This window comes from Salmo trutta, chromosome 5 (genome assembly GCF_901001165.1).
Source record: "Salmo trutta chromosome 5, fSalTru1.1, whole genome shotgun sequence".
Lineage (NCBI taxonomy): Eukaryota > Metazoa > Chordata > Actinopteri > Salmoniformes > Salmonidae > Salmo > Salmo trutta.
The window spans coordinates 56,527,753-56,544,058 of NC_042961.1; the positions used below are offsets into that span (position 1 = coordinate 56,527,753).

The window sequence follows — 16,306 nt, forward strand, 5'->3', positions numbered from 1 at the left end:
CCTCTCCTCTCCTCCTTTCTCCTTTCCTCTCATTTCTCCTTATCTCCTTCCCTTCATCCTTCTCTGCTCTTTTCCTTTCTACCCCCTCTTATCCCATCCCGCCCTCCCTCCCTTCTCCTGCTCTTCTCATCCCTCCTTCTCTCATCCCCCTCTCCTCTCATCCCCCATCCCTCCCACCTTCCTCCTTCCATCTATCCTCTCTTCACTTTCATTCTCTCATCTATTTTTAATCGATCTCTTTATTTAGACTATTTATATTCCTTTTGTTTGTTTCTGATAGTCATTATTATTATTATTATTATTATCATTCTCTCTCACACACACACACAGAACCCCCCACACTTCACCCATCCATGTATCCCATGCCTCCCTAGCCAAATTATTGAATAACCTTTGACAGCATGAATCTCCATCAGATTTCTTAGCTCCAGAAGGCTCCAGGGGGGGCAGCCCACCTGTTCAACAAGGGGGAAACGGGCACTCGTTACTGGGATCAAAGCTCTGGGATCAAAGCCCTGTGCTCTGGATCTAAGCGTGGCAGGGATGCATGTTTGACCCTCCCCAGTAACAGTGGTAGGTCCCAGACATCGCAGCACCACCGCGGGGCTTTGTGAGTGCATGTAGTCTGATATGACTTCTCCCTTCTCTCCTTCCACCTCTTTCTCCTCTCCCTCCCTTCTTCTTCTGCTTGTGTGTGTATCCATTTCCCCAGTGAGCAGTGATCAACCTTTCCTCTGATCACCAATTTAACCTCTTAACAACTCCCTGAACACACACACACGCACGCACGCACGCACGCAGGCAGGCAGGCACACACACACACACACACACCAAGCCTTCTTCCACATCCTTCCCTCTTCCACTTCTTCCTCTCATCTCTCTCCTTAGGGGAGCATGTTTTATCAAAGCAACACAACCTTTCTTCATCCCTGTATCCCTCACTTCCGTCCTCCTCCCTCACATCCCTCACATCCACACTTCTTCCTTCACTCATCCCCCCTTCTTCTTCCATCCCCCCTTTCTCCTTCCATCCCTCCCTTCTCCTTCCATCCCCCCTTTCTCCTTCCACCCCCCCCTTCTCCTTCCATCCCTCCCTTCTTCTTCCATCCCCCCTTTCTCCTTCCATCCCTCCCTTCTCCTTCCATCCCCCCTTTCTCCTTCCACCCCCCCTTTCTCCTTCCACCCCCCCTTTCTCCTTCCACCCCCCCTTTCTCCTTCCATCCCTCCCTTCTCCTTTCATCCCTCCAATCAGTATAGAATGAATGAGTGGTGTGTTGGCATTGATTGGCTGTAAGTCTCAGGCAGGATGTGAGCTAGTCGTGTTATTATGACAGAAAGAATGGCAGCAGTAGCTGAGTTGGCCTGTATACTGTACATTCTATGGCAGCAGTAGCTGAGTTGGCCTGTATACTGTACATTCTATGGCAGCAGTAGCTGAGTTGGCCTGTATACTGTACATTCTATGGCAGCAGTAGCTGAGTTGGCCTGTATACTGTACATTCTATGGCAGCAGTAGCTGAGTTGGCCTGTATACTGTACATTCTATGGCAGCAGTAGCTGAGTTGGCCTGTATACTGTACATTCTATGGCAGCAGTAGCTGAGTTGGCCTGTATACTGTACATTCTATGGCAGCAGTAGCTGAGTTGGCCTGTATACTGTACATTCTATGGCAGCAGTAGCTGAGTTGGCCTGTATACTGTACATTCTATGGCAGCAGTAGCTGAGTTGGCCTGTATACTGTACATTCTATGGCAGCAGTAGCTGAGTTGGCCTGTATACTGTACATTCTATGGCAGCAGTAGCTGAGTTGGCCTGTATACTGTACATTCTATGGCAGCAGTAGCTGAGTTGGCCTGTATACTGTACATTCTATGGCAGCAGTAGCTGAGTTGGCCTGTATACTGTACATTCTATGGCAGCAGTAGCTGAGTTGGCATGTATACTGTACATTCTATGGCAGCAGTAGCTGAGTTGGCCTGTATACTGTACATTCTATGGCAGCAGTAGCTGAGTTGGCCTGTATACTGTACATTCTATGGCAGCAGTAGCTGAGTTGGCCTGTATACTGTACATTCTATGGCAGCAGTAGCTGAGTTGGCCTGTATACTGTACATTCTATGGCAGCAGTAGCTGAGTTGGCCTGTATACTGTACATTCTAAAAACTAACAGATCACACAGGTTGGGTTGCAAAATTCAGTTAACTTTCCCAAAATTCCTAGATTTTCCAGAATTCCCAGTTGGAAGATTCCTGGATTCAGGATGGAATAAGCAGGACATCCGGAACCTCCTACCAGGATTTCTGTAAATCATCCCACCTACTTTTGTTTTTTTAAAGTTAATTTTGCAGTGGTTCTCAATCCTGGTCCTGGGGACCCAAAGGGGTGTACAGTTTTTGTTTTTGCCCTAACACTACACAATGGATTCAAATGATCAACTCATCATCAAGCTTTGATGATTTGAATCAGGTGTGTAGTGCTAAGGCAAATACCAAACTGTGCACCACTGCTATCGTGGATATAGCACTGAAGGTATCAAGCATAATGTTTTCATAATGGTTTTTTTCCCCCCATTATTGCTGCCGTATGATAGGTAGGAAAAGGAAGCAAAGGTGTCGTCAGAAAATATAACTTCACAAAATGTCTACTAAAAAAGAGTTGTAAAAAAAAAGGCATTTCAGTTTCATAATAAAAAATAGTTGATTTTATTTCTTTCTGTGTAGCAAAACTAGTCATCATGGATACATGCGGTTATTTACAATCAGCAATACGCATGTTTATTACGATATAGATACAAGGTACAGCTAGACATAGAGTACATAGATCAGAACAACATCCTCGTACAAGACTTCAACAGGGTTTTATATCTGGTACGTCATACGTCTATAAAGTCATCTTTTAGCTATTTTAGATTTTTTTTTTATACTTTTTTTCAATGCTTGTTAAGTTCATCAAAAAGAAGCAACACATTTTAGATGCAGGTACATGCAGCAGAAACTGTCTTCTGTCTGTCTTTCTTTCTCTCTCTCTCTCTCTTCAATCATCCCCAACCCTTTCTATTTCCCTCCCTCTCTTTTCGTCCCTTGATCAAAAAAAAAAATGTTTAAAAATGAAAGTAACGTTTTAGGTCCCTCCCTCCTTTCATGACTTTCTTTAACATCTCTCGCTCTCTTTTTCTCCTACAGCAGATACCTCACAGTTAGGGAACTTCAGTATTGAGTACCAGGTTTTGAAGGGTGAGCCTGTCCCCTTTGATCAGTGTTCCTAGTAAACGCTGAACCTGTTCAAATATCAAATGGCAATGAGTTCAGTTCAACGAACTGGAACAGTCACAAGGGTGCGTCCTAAATGACACACTATTACCAATAGTGGCCTACGGGCCTTGATCAAAAGTAGGGCACTATGTAGGGAATAAGGTGCCATTTCTTTAATCAAAGGTAGTGCACTATGTAGGGAATAAGGTGCCAAGTCTAAATCTCAGTCAAGCGGAACACACATATCATATCAAACACCACTCCCAATGTTCCCCCAGTGTTTCTCCCCTCATCTATTCTGTAAAATAAAGGATTTTTCGCTAGTGTCTGTGGCGTCAGTCACATTGAAAATGGTTTCACTTTGAGATTGTCTATGCTGTGTTTGATTGAGCTATGGCCAATGGGTTCGTCCCAAATGGTACCCTTTTCACTATATTGTGCAGTGCACTACTTTTGACCAGTGAGAGCTCTGTCAAAAGTAGTGCACTATGAAGGGAATAGGGATCCATTTGGGATGCACACCTTGTCTCGGCTATGAGATTGCCACATGGTTAGTTGAAGACTTGGGTGGGTAAACGTGACAAAATGGGAGTTTGTTGGGGTTTGGTTCCCAAGGCAATATTAAATGAGTAAGGATTTGGAGGTGATTAGATATTGATTTCCTGTAACACCTGTGAGATTCTGAATCCCGGTCCTCTCTGCAGCCTCTAAAGGCATAAACAGAGCCATATTTGTTTCTCTATGGTAGCACAGAGTGAATATCCTTGACCTTTTCAGTTTTTTTATTTTCCCTTTTCTCTTCTCATATCACTCATTCATCGGGAACGAGGGAAGATTCCTTTCCAACTCATGTCAGTTTCATTGAAAAATCCCCATACCGTTTTTCTATTTGTGAATCGAATATTCTAATTCATTCTCTGAATCGACTTGAGATCGAATGGAATTGAGATCACAACCCCATTTTACTCCCTACAAGAGCGTCACTCGATTAAATTCTACTCCGTTAACAAAGCTGACGATGAGGGGGAATTCATAATAATAAGGCAATATAAAACTGTATTTCAGTATTTTCAGCTTCTTTTCATTAAAATCACTTTGTCTTACAAATATTTGGAATGTATGAATATGTAAATCTTAGCACTACTTTGTAATTTAAAAAAAAATTAAGTACATTACAAATACAGAAATTAAATCATCAAATTGTCTGCAGAAGGGCAATTTACAATAAAATCAAACATTATGCAAAAACATTATGACAAAAAACAAAACAGAATTGATAAAAACAGACAAGTAACACTCAAAAGGGGAAAAAAATACAAAAGAAAACATATTTTGAATGAATTGACAGTCTTGGACTGCATATGCTATGGCAACTTATCAAGGGTATCAATGGAATAATGGTGAGTTTTTCTCCTCTGTCCTTTAGAATAACTGCTTGTATCTGTGAGTTCTTGAAAAGGTGCAATTCAATCTTTTTTTACAAGTTTAATTTTCTACAAACAATGATGTATAACTAGAACAATCATGTAAATGCTCATTTAATAATAAAACCTAACACACATGTTGGTAAGGCTTAATATCGATGGGGCCTCTGCTCCAATAGCGATGGCTAGTCTTTTGGAATATAAACATGTTTGACTGCACATTTTGGTTCCAATCATTGACATCTGAGTATTTGTTAACTACAAAACTCAAAAGTTTCGAATGACGGGCAACATGGTTGTCAGGCTGCATCATAAATGGCACCCTATTACCTATGTAGTGCACTACTTTTGACCATGGCCCCTAGAACTCTACACTACATAAGGAATAGGGTATTATCTGGGAATCACCCTCAATGTGTAATGTCCTCTGATGATGCTGATGCTCCCTCATATCCGCCAGGATTCCATGATGACATGGTGAGAGTCGTAGTTCGGGGAGTTCCACTGGAGAGTTCTGTATGTTTTATACTTCTATACATGGTTGGTTTTGTGCCCCTCTTAAAGTCATTCTGGACAATGACCCTCAGTTTCTCATGTGATCTTCCAAAGTGGAGGAATGAATGAATGGATGTCTCCTCCTATCTGCAAGTTTGTTTTATACTCCACAGCGAACGAAAGCCAACCCCCCCCCACCGCTAAATTACATTTGTGTGTTGCTTTTCAACCAATTTCAAGCTAAACATTAAAAAGACACGAGACTCAAACCCAAAATCAAAAGTAAGCGGTGAGAAAAGTAAACATTCCGTTGTTACCTCTACCTCCCTTTTTCCCCTCTCTCTCTCTCTCGCTCCCTCTTTCTTTCTCTCCTCTCCCTTCACTGATACATTCTGGGTCTGGGTTTCATAAAGACCTGTTGAATGTAGTTCTCCAGGTCTTCGTCACTGTCTTGCTGCTGCTGCCCCAACCCCTGCATCCCATAATAATCTTGGTCCCGGGTCACTAGAGGCGCTGGGGGCGCTTGGTAATAGTAACCATGCCGACGTCGAGGCTGAACCTGACCCCTGGGAGGTGACGACCGGGGTTTGGCCATGGGGATGGGGAGGTGGTTGTACGTCCGGGGGTGTGAGGGGAGGAGGTATTTGGGGTAGTAGAGCTTCTGCCGGAGAGCCACGGGGGGATTCCTTGGGCGGGGTTGTACCCAGGGACGGTACCTCCTCTTGGGGGGGAAGTCAAAGTCGTAGTCCAGAGAATTCGACAGGAGGTCGTCGAGGGAGGATTTGGCGTAGTAGCGAGGTTTGGGCTTGGGAGGGGGGAAGTAGAGGGGGTAGTACCCTTGGTAAGGCCTCTGTTGGTAGAAGGGATAGGCAGGGTAGTTGGAGGAGGAGGTCCGAAAGGACTTGTGTCGCGGTTTGATCCAGACGTTTGGGTCTTGTTTTGAGGAGGATATGTCCATGAACCAGGCCTTGAGGGGGTTGATGGCTGGAGAAGGCTGATTCAGTGTGGGATTGCGTGGGGCCGAAGGCTGGGTGTCGAAGGCGGGGGCTGCTGGGGGAACTAGGGGTCGTTGCTGGGGTCGTTGCCAGGGTAACATCTCAGGAGTGTCTTTCTTCTTCTTCTTCTCGACGTCGCTGATGATGTCGACAATGTCGTCTGCTGGGAGGTGGAGTTTACTGGAGATTTCGATGAGCTTATCGATGGTCTGAGGATCAATATCGTCATCCTCGCTGACCACCTCCTCATCGGAGCGCTTGTCCTCAGCTGCGTTGGACAGCAGGGTCTTCTTGTTCTGGTTAGAGTACTTCCCTTTGTCCTGTTTAACCATGTACTGCAGGAGCATGTCTGAGGCGATATCCGCCAACTTCTCCTCCTCAGCTTTGGCTCTCTGCGCCTCCTTCGCCTGCCTCCTGACCTCCTCCTGCTCCTCCTTCGCTCTCCTCTCCTCTTCCTGGGGGCTCAACACCTCCTCCTCATCTTCGTCTCCCTCATCATCCTCCTCATCCTCAGCCGTTTGGTGAGCCAAATTGTCGTCAAAGTGGTCCATGAAGTTGCCTCCTCTATAGGTGGGCATGTTCAGGGCTTTCTGAGTCTCCTCCTGCCATTTGAGCTTCTTCTTGGACATGGCTAGTGGATATCCTCCTTTCGCTTTAGGTTTTATCTGGTTGTCCATCAGGGCTTGGTCTGTGTCATGTTGGTTGTAGCCCCTGCTCTCCCTCTCTCTCTGCTCCTGGGCCTGGGACTCCCTCTCTCTCTTGTTGGCTGTGTTGTAGTTCTGTAGTTCCTCCAACATGGTTTGGAGGTTCTGCACCTCCTCTGGGCTTAGCTGCTCCTGCTCCTCTTGTTGGATCTCCTGGGAGGTGGGAGGTCCCTTCTGCGCCTCCTCTCTGGCCCCTACCTCCTTTACTCCCACCTCCTCCCCTCTTCCTTCTACCGTCGGAGGTTGTTTCTCCTTCACAGGAACAGTCTGGCTGGTGGTACGGCTAGTCACCTTCTCTGTTAGTCTTTCTTCCTCCTCCTGTGCTCTCTTCCTCTCTTCCTCCTCCTCCCTCTGTCGCTCCTCCGTGCCCTGCTCTGCAGCGGCGGCCATCACCAACTCGAGTTCCTCTCGACCGTCCCTGTCTCGGTCCGCTCCCTCCTCCAACGCAGCTCTCACCTCCTCTCCCTTCTCCTCTTGCCTTTCTCCCTCCTCCTCCTCTCCTCTCTCCTCATCCTTCCTCCCATCCTCCACGCCTCCGTTCATCCTCTCCCCGTGCGGCTTATTCATCGCCTCCAGCAGAACGGCCGCTAACGTTTTGGGGTCCATGTCTCCGAAAAGCTCACCCTCCTCTTCCTCCTCCTCTGCTCGCTCTCTCCGTGGAAGTCCGCCTTTCTTCCCTTCCCGCACATCCCTTTCTCCCTCGGGTAGCCTAAGCCCAGGAGGTGGAGGAGCATGGCTGTCGCTGGGGCTGTGTGTCTCGGTCGGCACAGGGACGGAGGTGGCAGGCGGAAGGGTTAGGGTGAGTCCCAGCAGGATGACCAGTAGGATAAGGGCACTTGTGGCGAATTGGCTCTGCGTCATGACCACACAGAACGGACAAGGAGGGGGAGGGGCGAGGGAAGGTGATGTGCCTGGAAAGAAATGGGGAGAAAGAGAGAGAGGAGGGAGAGAGAGAGACAGAGAGAGAGAGATTTATGTTAGGATGATAAAAATTGGTGAACCAATATATCATTTTAATTCTATGGAATCCCCTCCGCTTGTATAATGTAAAGTGTTTATCTATAGTGAAAGGTTTTACAGGGATGATACAAATTGTTTTGTGGTTTAATGAAACTATACCGTATACAGTTCAGTTGAGGTTCTCTCCTCTTTTTAAACTAGGTAATTTCATTGCCAGTAAAACCATTAGCTCACAGCATTAAAGTGAAATGTATTGCTGGAAGTGAGTTGGCCTGTGTAAAAGAATGACGACGTGAACCAAAGAAAAGAGCCCAAGTGGAGTAGTCAAAGTCAATACTCATCTAGCAGTGAAAACATTTCTCAATTTAGGTTGTCACTACCCTGCCCATTTCTACAATTTATCTCCTTAAAATGTCATTTTAAACCTAACCCTAACCTTAACCACACTGCTAACCTTATGCCTAACCTTAACCTTTAAATTAAGTCCAAAAAGCACATATTTGCTTTCATTAATTATTATGCTATAGCCAGTTTTGGCTGTGGTAACTAGAGGAGAGCAACTCGGAATGTCTTTTACAGTCTAGCCATCTGGTAAGCCTAGACACTACCAGTAGTCTATACATGTTTCCCACCATAAATATCACACATATAATAGGTAAACCACTATATTCATTCACCCTCTGTGCAGGTCAACAAATAACATAAATTGAGCGTAGAGACCCACGTAAGATGGCCGACTAGAGTGACACAGTTTGAAAGGGTTTATCAATGTCTTTCCCTCAACATTTGGTAACATAAAATTTTAACAGATGCTTTTATCCAAAGCGACTTGCAGTCAAGTGTGCATTATTTTTACGTATGGGGTGGTCCCAGGAATCAAACCCTCTATCTGGACGTTGCCAGCACCATGCGCTACCAACTGAGCTACAGAGGATCACAGCTCAAAAAGCAACACTCCGCAACAAAAGTGAAACGAATGTTCATATACAAGGTAAGCTAAAACAACTAGACTTGGCTGGGTGTCTGTGAATGGGCGTGCTTGCTTTTCATTGTAATAAACCATTCATTTAATTCCATGGCTCACATTAATTGCTTTCACAACAACACCTTTCATGTCCAAATTGGCTTTTCCTCAATTTAACTTCTCAGCTCTACAGCCTAAACTACTATATACCATGGCGTTGTTGAATACTCCTTTCTGATTGGCTTGAAGGGCATTCTAGAGCGCACGGTATATATTTGCATGGTAGATTTCGATGGCTATAGTTCATTTCTACAAGTTTTGTTTGAGCTGCTTTTGAAAGCAAAAGTAGAATTGAAAACAGTATTGGTATTGTTGAAATCGATTTTCACAATAGCAAGCAAGCTAGGACTGATGCGTTGGTTAGCTAAACTAGCGAGTCTGTTTGTTTGGTTACCGTGGCAACTGTTGTAGCTATCTAGTCAACTTGCTAGCTATTTTAGTGGAAGTTGAACACATTTATACCGGCAGAAAAACACATTTTTATGCAAATGTGTTAAATTATAGCCATGGTATATAATCAACTATGAGTTCTCTGGAAAATAATGCAACTCTGTGGAAGGTCAGTTCCGTTCTGCTATAGCGCGTTGTGGAACACACATTATTTTCCATGGAACGCATAGCCCCTCATTGGTTATCCCTTAAATATACAGGCCTACCAGAGGGACTTCTACTGGAAGGTGTCAAGATAACTACAACTCTCCTTCGTCGATTTGGGTTATGCTGTACAGTTTTTTTTATATATATATATATATATACATATTTTCTCGCGCCTTCACTCTTCTAACAAAAACTTAATTGTCTCAGTGTCTAGAGCTAGTGCTGCAAGTTTTAATGTGCGTTTCGCATGTTAACGCGGAAAGAAAGCGTTCCAAGGCGCGTTCCGCGCCACGCCGCGATAGGGCTACAGAGAACTATTAGCAGAATTGTTAGACTTGTAAGGTCATCCATATCTGTGGCCATGGCAACAACAGATTTCACATTGATCATATTGTATGTAGCCTATGCAGTATTAATATCGATCCATAAATGACGTAACCTAACTGCACAATGATTTAAGATGAATGTTTTTCTGTCTCTGAGAAGTACAACAAAAAGCATGAATAGATTGATCAGATATTCAATCACATAATCTCCATTATACGAATCATTTACAGCCGTAACAATATCAAACATAACCCCATTGGATTTAACCACTGGAACGAATCTTTATTCGTTGCAGCTATTTATAGTCATAGAATCTAGATGCGATTGAAAAAGGATATAAGGCCTACAAGATTAAAGGATCATGATGCCGCATTGAAGTGCGTCCCAATGGCACGCTCAGCCTATTGCCAATATAGTGCACTACTTTTGACTAGAGCCCGATGGGTCCTGGTCAACAATAGCGCAGTAAATAGTCAAGAGGGTGCCATTTGGGACCAGTATTGAGGTTTGACCCCTCGCTCATTATAACACAGATGGATCAGTGTAATCCACAGAGAGAGATTAGGAAACAATCTACAATGACCTGGTCTGATGATGCACCATCCATCTCACTTTCTTCCCATTGAGACTGATTTTTCCTAATATGTAAAGTTTTGTGTGTGCAAACTGTATAGCAAGGATCTATATCACCTGCCAATTATTGTATATCCTTTGCAGTCTTAATTAGTCACTTTGTCATAGGCTACTTAATACTTTAGCTGTGTGGTAGGCTACACTTTGTACAGTCATCAAAAAGCATATTTTAACCGCCTCTCTTCTTTCTCTCTCTCTCTCTCTCTCTCTCTCTCTCTCTCTCTCTCAAAGTACATTAGTAATCCGATTTCAAGAAGCCCTATCTCGCCTTAATCTGCTTCTACGATCCGGTGGAATTTCTCTCTGTTGCTTCAAAATTAAAAATGCATGAACTGTATAACCACAGTAACATGAGAATGCATGTGAGTATAGAAAAAAGCCAAGCAATTCGTGTTTATACACATAAAAAAGATGCTAAACTAACTATATTCTAGAAGCAGCATCAACATTGGTTTCACGCGCAAAACCACTCTTTAACGCAGCCAAAACCACTCTTTAAAGCAGCCAAAACCACTCTCTAACGCAGCCAAAACCACTCTTTAACGCAGCCAAAACCACTCTTTAACGCAGCCAAAACCACTCTCTAACGCAGCCAAAACCACTCTTTAACGCAGCCAAAACCACTCTTTAACGCAGCCAAACGCGGCTCTTTAACGCAGCCAAAACCACTCTTTAACGCAGCCAAAACCACTCTCTAACGCAGCCAAAACCACTCTTTAACGCAGCCAAAACCACTCTTTAACGCAGCCAAAACCACTCTCTAACGCAGCCAAAACCACTCTTTAACGCAGCCAAAACCACTCTAACGCAGCCAAAACCACTCTCTAACGCAGCCAAAACCACTCTAACGCAGCCAAAACCACTCTAACGCAGCCAAAACCACTCTAACGCAGCCAAACGCGGCTCTTTAAAGGGTCACTTTCACCCTTTGTCTTTATGTTTGGCCGTTGGTGATGCTATGGTGATGCCATGGTGATGGAAGGATGATGGAAGACTGGGGAGAAGCGTGGCTATGACGACGATGGTGGTTATGATGATGATATGACAATTATCACCATCTCCGGTAATCATTGTCAACATTATTATCACAATCGTTAGCCAAACTCATCAAAATCTTTCTAATCCACACCCATTTCCTTGTAGGCTTTGCATAGTTCCTATTGGGCTTTGTCTTAAAACAATTATTTTGTAAGCTTGTGTACCAACATTTCTGTTCCTAATGTATTTGTTTCAACTAGTATGTCCAACAAAAAGGAAGGTGGATGTCCCAAACAGTAACACATTCACAATGGCCATTTAGATTTCCACCACTTTCTTTTTTAATTGTAGGCTACATGTCAGTTGGTATGTCAGTCAGTTTGATCACTTTCAAATGAAGAAATGATGAAGAAGTTTGTCCTTCTTACCTGGAGTCTTGTGATGAATCCAGAAGCGCAGTCTGGTTTAGTTATACTGTCACTCCTCAAACCTCTCTCTGACTCAGCTTCCTACTCTATAACTCAATACACCAATGTTTTCCTAAAACAAATAAAGCTCTGTATTGTTCGGAAGCGTCTGTATAAAGTACTTGTTGTTATTTTTCGCTTTAGGTTTCCATCCTTACTGTTGTTGTGTGTGCGTGTCTGTTTCAGTGAGTATTTTCAGAACCGCGGACAGCGCCGCGTCTTTATACGTCCGCCCTCGCTGCCCACGTGACCCGATGTCAGCGTTTCCCCCCCATTGACGTCAGCAAGCTTTCATTGATAAGAATTTTAGCTTCGATCGAACGAACCAACGAGCGTTCTGGCTCTGCCACACTGCAGTACCCTGATGAATGAACGGAAGCGGGGTGAATGAAATAGTATTTCTCCCGCTGGAGGGGGAAGAGGGAGAGTGAGATAGGAGGTTTCTCTCCCCCATATGTGGAGCCAGTGTGAACTGAATACTGACACAGCGTGAGCATTCAGGGGTTTGGTTGTTATGACAATATCAGAATATCGAAGTATGATTTCAAAGCGAATGCATGGTCATATGACAGGCAGACGTCATGTTATTCAGGGCCGACCCTAACTTTTTGGGGGCCATACGCTAGATTTGGTGGACCCCTTGTCTCCATTCTGCCATGAGGCATAGAGAAAATGTTGTGGTTTTAAAGCAAATTGAGTCGGTTGATGGCCCCCTAGCGGCCGGTGGCCCTAAGCGACCCCTTATATTGCTTATGCCCAGGGCCGGCCCTGATGTTATAATTATGATTGATGAAAGCAATAATACTGAATCATAATAGAAGATGAAGTCGATTTTATTTTAAACTGAGACAGAGATATGTAGGCCTAAACCATCCCTTTCTCAATTTTAGACAGCTGTCATAATATAGTTTATAGAAGTATAGGCCCACCGGTCTAATTTGAAGTGTTTTGGCACTTTGCCAGCCCAGTGCAGTGCGGAGGAATCTTTCCCACTGGAGCTTGCCTTGCCAGGCTTGCAGTTGCATCACTACTCGCTGTCTCACTTACCTCCGCCAACCTTCCACTGAACTGTTGCTGGCTTCTGTCTGGTTGAGTGTATTGTAGGGCTCCTAGTGCGAGCTGGCCACGCACTTTAGACCACGGGGGAAATTGGTGAATTAGTCTAGCATGTTTTTTTTGTTGTTGTTCTGTATTGGACTTATATAATTGTATTTAATTTTAGTGCATGTGTAATGACAATAATATATTGTCTGTTGTTTATCAAAATACAAACGACAACTTATAGGCCTATGTATTGCATGTACTGATGAAATAGAACTCCAAGATAACTTGATAACATTCTATTCTTTATTTATATGGATCCGTTTTGGAAATCCCGCATTCAACGGATGTGTCTAAACCGTTCACGTGACTTCGGAGGAAGTGCAAAAGATAAAACACATTAAGCACGGTGAACGTTATGATCTCCCGAGAAGCAGGTACTTCCATTTACGTATTACTTCTAATGAACTGGGGCGGGACACTAAATTAACTCACAATCCATCGAGAGGCATAGCCAGGGCTGTAAACAATTGCCCGGGGGCACTTAAGAAAAGCAATAACGGCACTGCCAAGACTATAAAGGTTGAGAGAGAGAGAGAGAGAGAGAGAGAGAGAGAAAAAAACCCCCACAATGTTGCCTTCACCATCTTTAGCTTAATGTACCTATTAAGTAAATTAGGCCTGTGTCCGTTCTGACATGATCAACGCAGGACTAATTTACTGTCTACCGGCTCCTCGGCCCTTTGCTCTTGTTTAAACATTATGAATTTCCAAGGCGTGCACTGCTGTATGGAGAGAACAATCCAATCAAATTGAAGGATAATTGAATCTGATGGTGGTGCTGGCTGCAGTGAGTGGCGCCAGTCTGACTCTTTCAGTGATTGGACACGGATGCATGTGAGAGGGAGAAGGGTGTGTGTGAGGTTGTGTGTGACACTGTTCTTTATGTGCGTGCTTGCATGTGTAGGCCTGTGCGTGTGACACCACAGTGTTCAGTGCGTGCGCGCGTGCGCGCGTACGTGCATAACGGCCTGCATGCGTGTGTTACCAGCAGAGATAAATTAGGCCGGTAATCGGGAGCTAAGGGGGCATATCTTCCTATAACCGTTGAGCATTACCGTATGCCACTCAACATTAGAGCGCGCGGGTTCGGTGTTTTGCAGCGTCCTCCTTTCACCGCAGTGACTCACCTCTAAAGCTGACCGCGTGGACGCTTTGGGACATGGGTTGGATGATATATGTTTGAATGTGAAGTCGAAACTAATTCTCACATTTGGTAGTTTAATATGCCTAGCTATAGGCAGGCCAACTCTGTAAACAGAAATAACACTACTATTCTCAATTATCTCAATAATGTAACTATGCCTATAGCACAGGCCTGGTTAGAGCGTTGGGCCAGTAACCGAAAGGTTGCTGGATCGAATCCCCGAGACGACAAGGTAAAAATCGGTCGTTAACCCACGCTTCCCCGGGCGCCGAAGACGTGGATGTCGATTCAGAGGGGTTGGGTTAAATGCGGAAGACACATTTCAGTTGAATACATTCAGTTGTACATCTGACTAGGTTTCCCCCCTTTCCCTTTATAGCTATAGGCAGGACAACTCTGATTGCCTAAGTATAGGGATAGGCATATAATGTGTATTAGTTAAATGTAGGACCGTTGCATTATTATTAGCTTATTTGTGTGTAGTAAATATAGGCTGTAGCATCATTATATGTCGTTGGAAGGCTTTTGACTAGGCCTTCCAATTTCAGCTTTAGTTTTTGCATCGTCAGCTGCACGGATCAGCATCATAAGGACTGCCATAATCTGCACCCACGGTGTCTCCCTCTGCATCCGGCTGCTGCTGGAGAGCAGCCCACACACACCGCACCGGGATGGGTCTTCTCCTCCAGTTTAGTCCGCATTGATTAGCTAATCTGGCCGGTTGAGAGTAAGGAACCGATGGGGAGGAGGCTGGCGAGCAGTGTTGTGTTGTTGAGGTTGTCTGTCGCGGCCGCAGTCGAAATAAATCACTGCATCCGCGAGTTGTGTGCGTCGCTGTGTCAGTTCTGTCTGACTGACATTTCGCATGAAGTCCCTGTTCAAAACAAAACGTTGTTGGGGATACATTATTTGTCTATAGGCCTACTGATTGATATTGCGCATGAATGCTGCACGCCTTCTTAAACGAGCGCACTAACTCTTTCTCGTTTTTAATGAAAAAAATACCCTTCTATTTTACAAGCACTGACTATTTTGTCTGAATGTGACAATGACATAGGGGTTTTGTCTGTATAGTTTCTGCCTTTGATCAATGGCGTCTCGCTGCTTGCCTGTATTCCTTCTGGCACCAGACAACTCGAGCGCATTCTGTCTTCAGCCAGGGAGTTCCGATAATGGATGCCGCATTCCATTCACAAAAAACCCTCCGCAGGCTTTACCGGGCAGGCGGACCGTGGTTTAAAGAGGCATAGGCCTACATTCACATCTTTCACTCTCGACGAAGGTCCCTTTCCTAAATGCATCCGTTGTCGTACATTTAGTCTAGTCTGGTTGCTGTAGTGGTGTTTTTATTGTTATTTGTATTCTATTTGCTCAGCATTAAACGGGAATGGTTTCATGACTCACATTTGTTAGTGATCACTGGTGTCTCCCCGGATTCTATTGCATTTAAGTAGCCTGATAACCTACATCTGGTTGGCTATATGGGGGAATTAAAAACAGCTCATTCAAATGTTTATGCGGCGGAACGAAACAGAATCCATGGCAGGAGTAGTGTTCTATTCGCAGAGTGATTTGGTTGTGTCCATGGTGCTGCCTGTGCCAAAGCTTTTCATTAGCGGGCTAGCCTGCCTCATCAAATATCCCCGGGTTTGAATGATTCATTCAATGAATCATGAGACATCATTTCTTTTCATTTAGGATAATACAGAGACAGTAGTATGGTTTTTGTTGTCGGTTTATATTGTTCGAGATGTTTTGTGTTCAGTCCAGTTCATTTCCGTTCTGAACAGTAGATTTGTCATCATCGCGCCAGTGACTATGAGTGCTTTGCGTTGGCTTGATTGCTCGAGTCTCGAACTCCAAACAGCTCCCTAATACCAGGGGCCGTTAATTATAGGTTGGCTGCCTGCTGCACAATATTTTCCATAATGTCGCGTGGGTGGTTCTAGGCCGTAAAAACAACTCAACCTCTCTCGTTCATCACTTCACTTCCGCCCTTTGAAGCAGTTGGTGGAGAATGCCACGTGCCAGGTATGGGCCTATTTTAAAACAGAAAACCAGTCGCGCTGCCTGCTGCTGCCATCGCTGTGCGCATCAGGGGCGAAGGTGGAGACGGATCTCTGCCGCGTTCGACTTTGAAAGTTAATGAGGCGGGATTCGCTGTAGCAGCGGTGTCCCCCTCTTGGCTAGATCAATCTCTCT

The 16,306-nt window shown here is 44.6% G+C and overlaps 1 protein-coding gene across 1 annotated transcript; it reads right to left on the reverse strand.

Annotated features, from left to right (window-relative positions):
* Positions 1 to 2,679: 2,679 nt before the first annotated feature.
* Positions 2,680 to 12,071, reverse strand: LOC115194591 (neurosecretory protein VGF). Its single transcript, XM_029754427.1, has 2 exons — positions 11,818 to 12,071; positions 2,680 to 7,781 (listed from the first exon to the last, which is right to left on the reverse strand). The coding sequence occupies exon 2, from the start codon at positions 7,729 to 7,731 to the stop codon at positions 5,551 to 5,553; it is 2,181 nt and encodes a 726-aa protein (XP_029610287.1). The 5' UTR covers positions 7,732 to 7,781; positions 11,818 to 12,071; the 3' UTR covers positions 2,680 to 5,550.
* Positions 12,072 to 16,306: the final 4,235 nt, after the last annotated feature.

Coding starts and splice junctions, on each gene's coding strand:
- LOC115194591 (XM_029754427.1), bottom strand. CDS start 7,731: ATGACGCAGAGCCAATTCGCCACAAGTGCCCTTATCCTACTGGTCATC.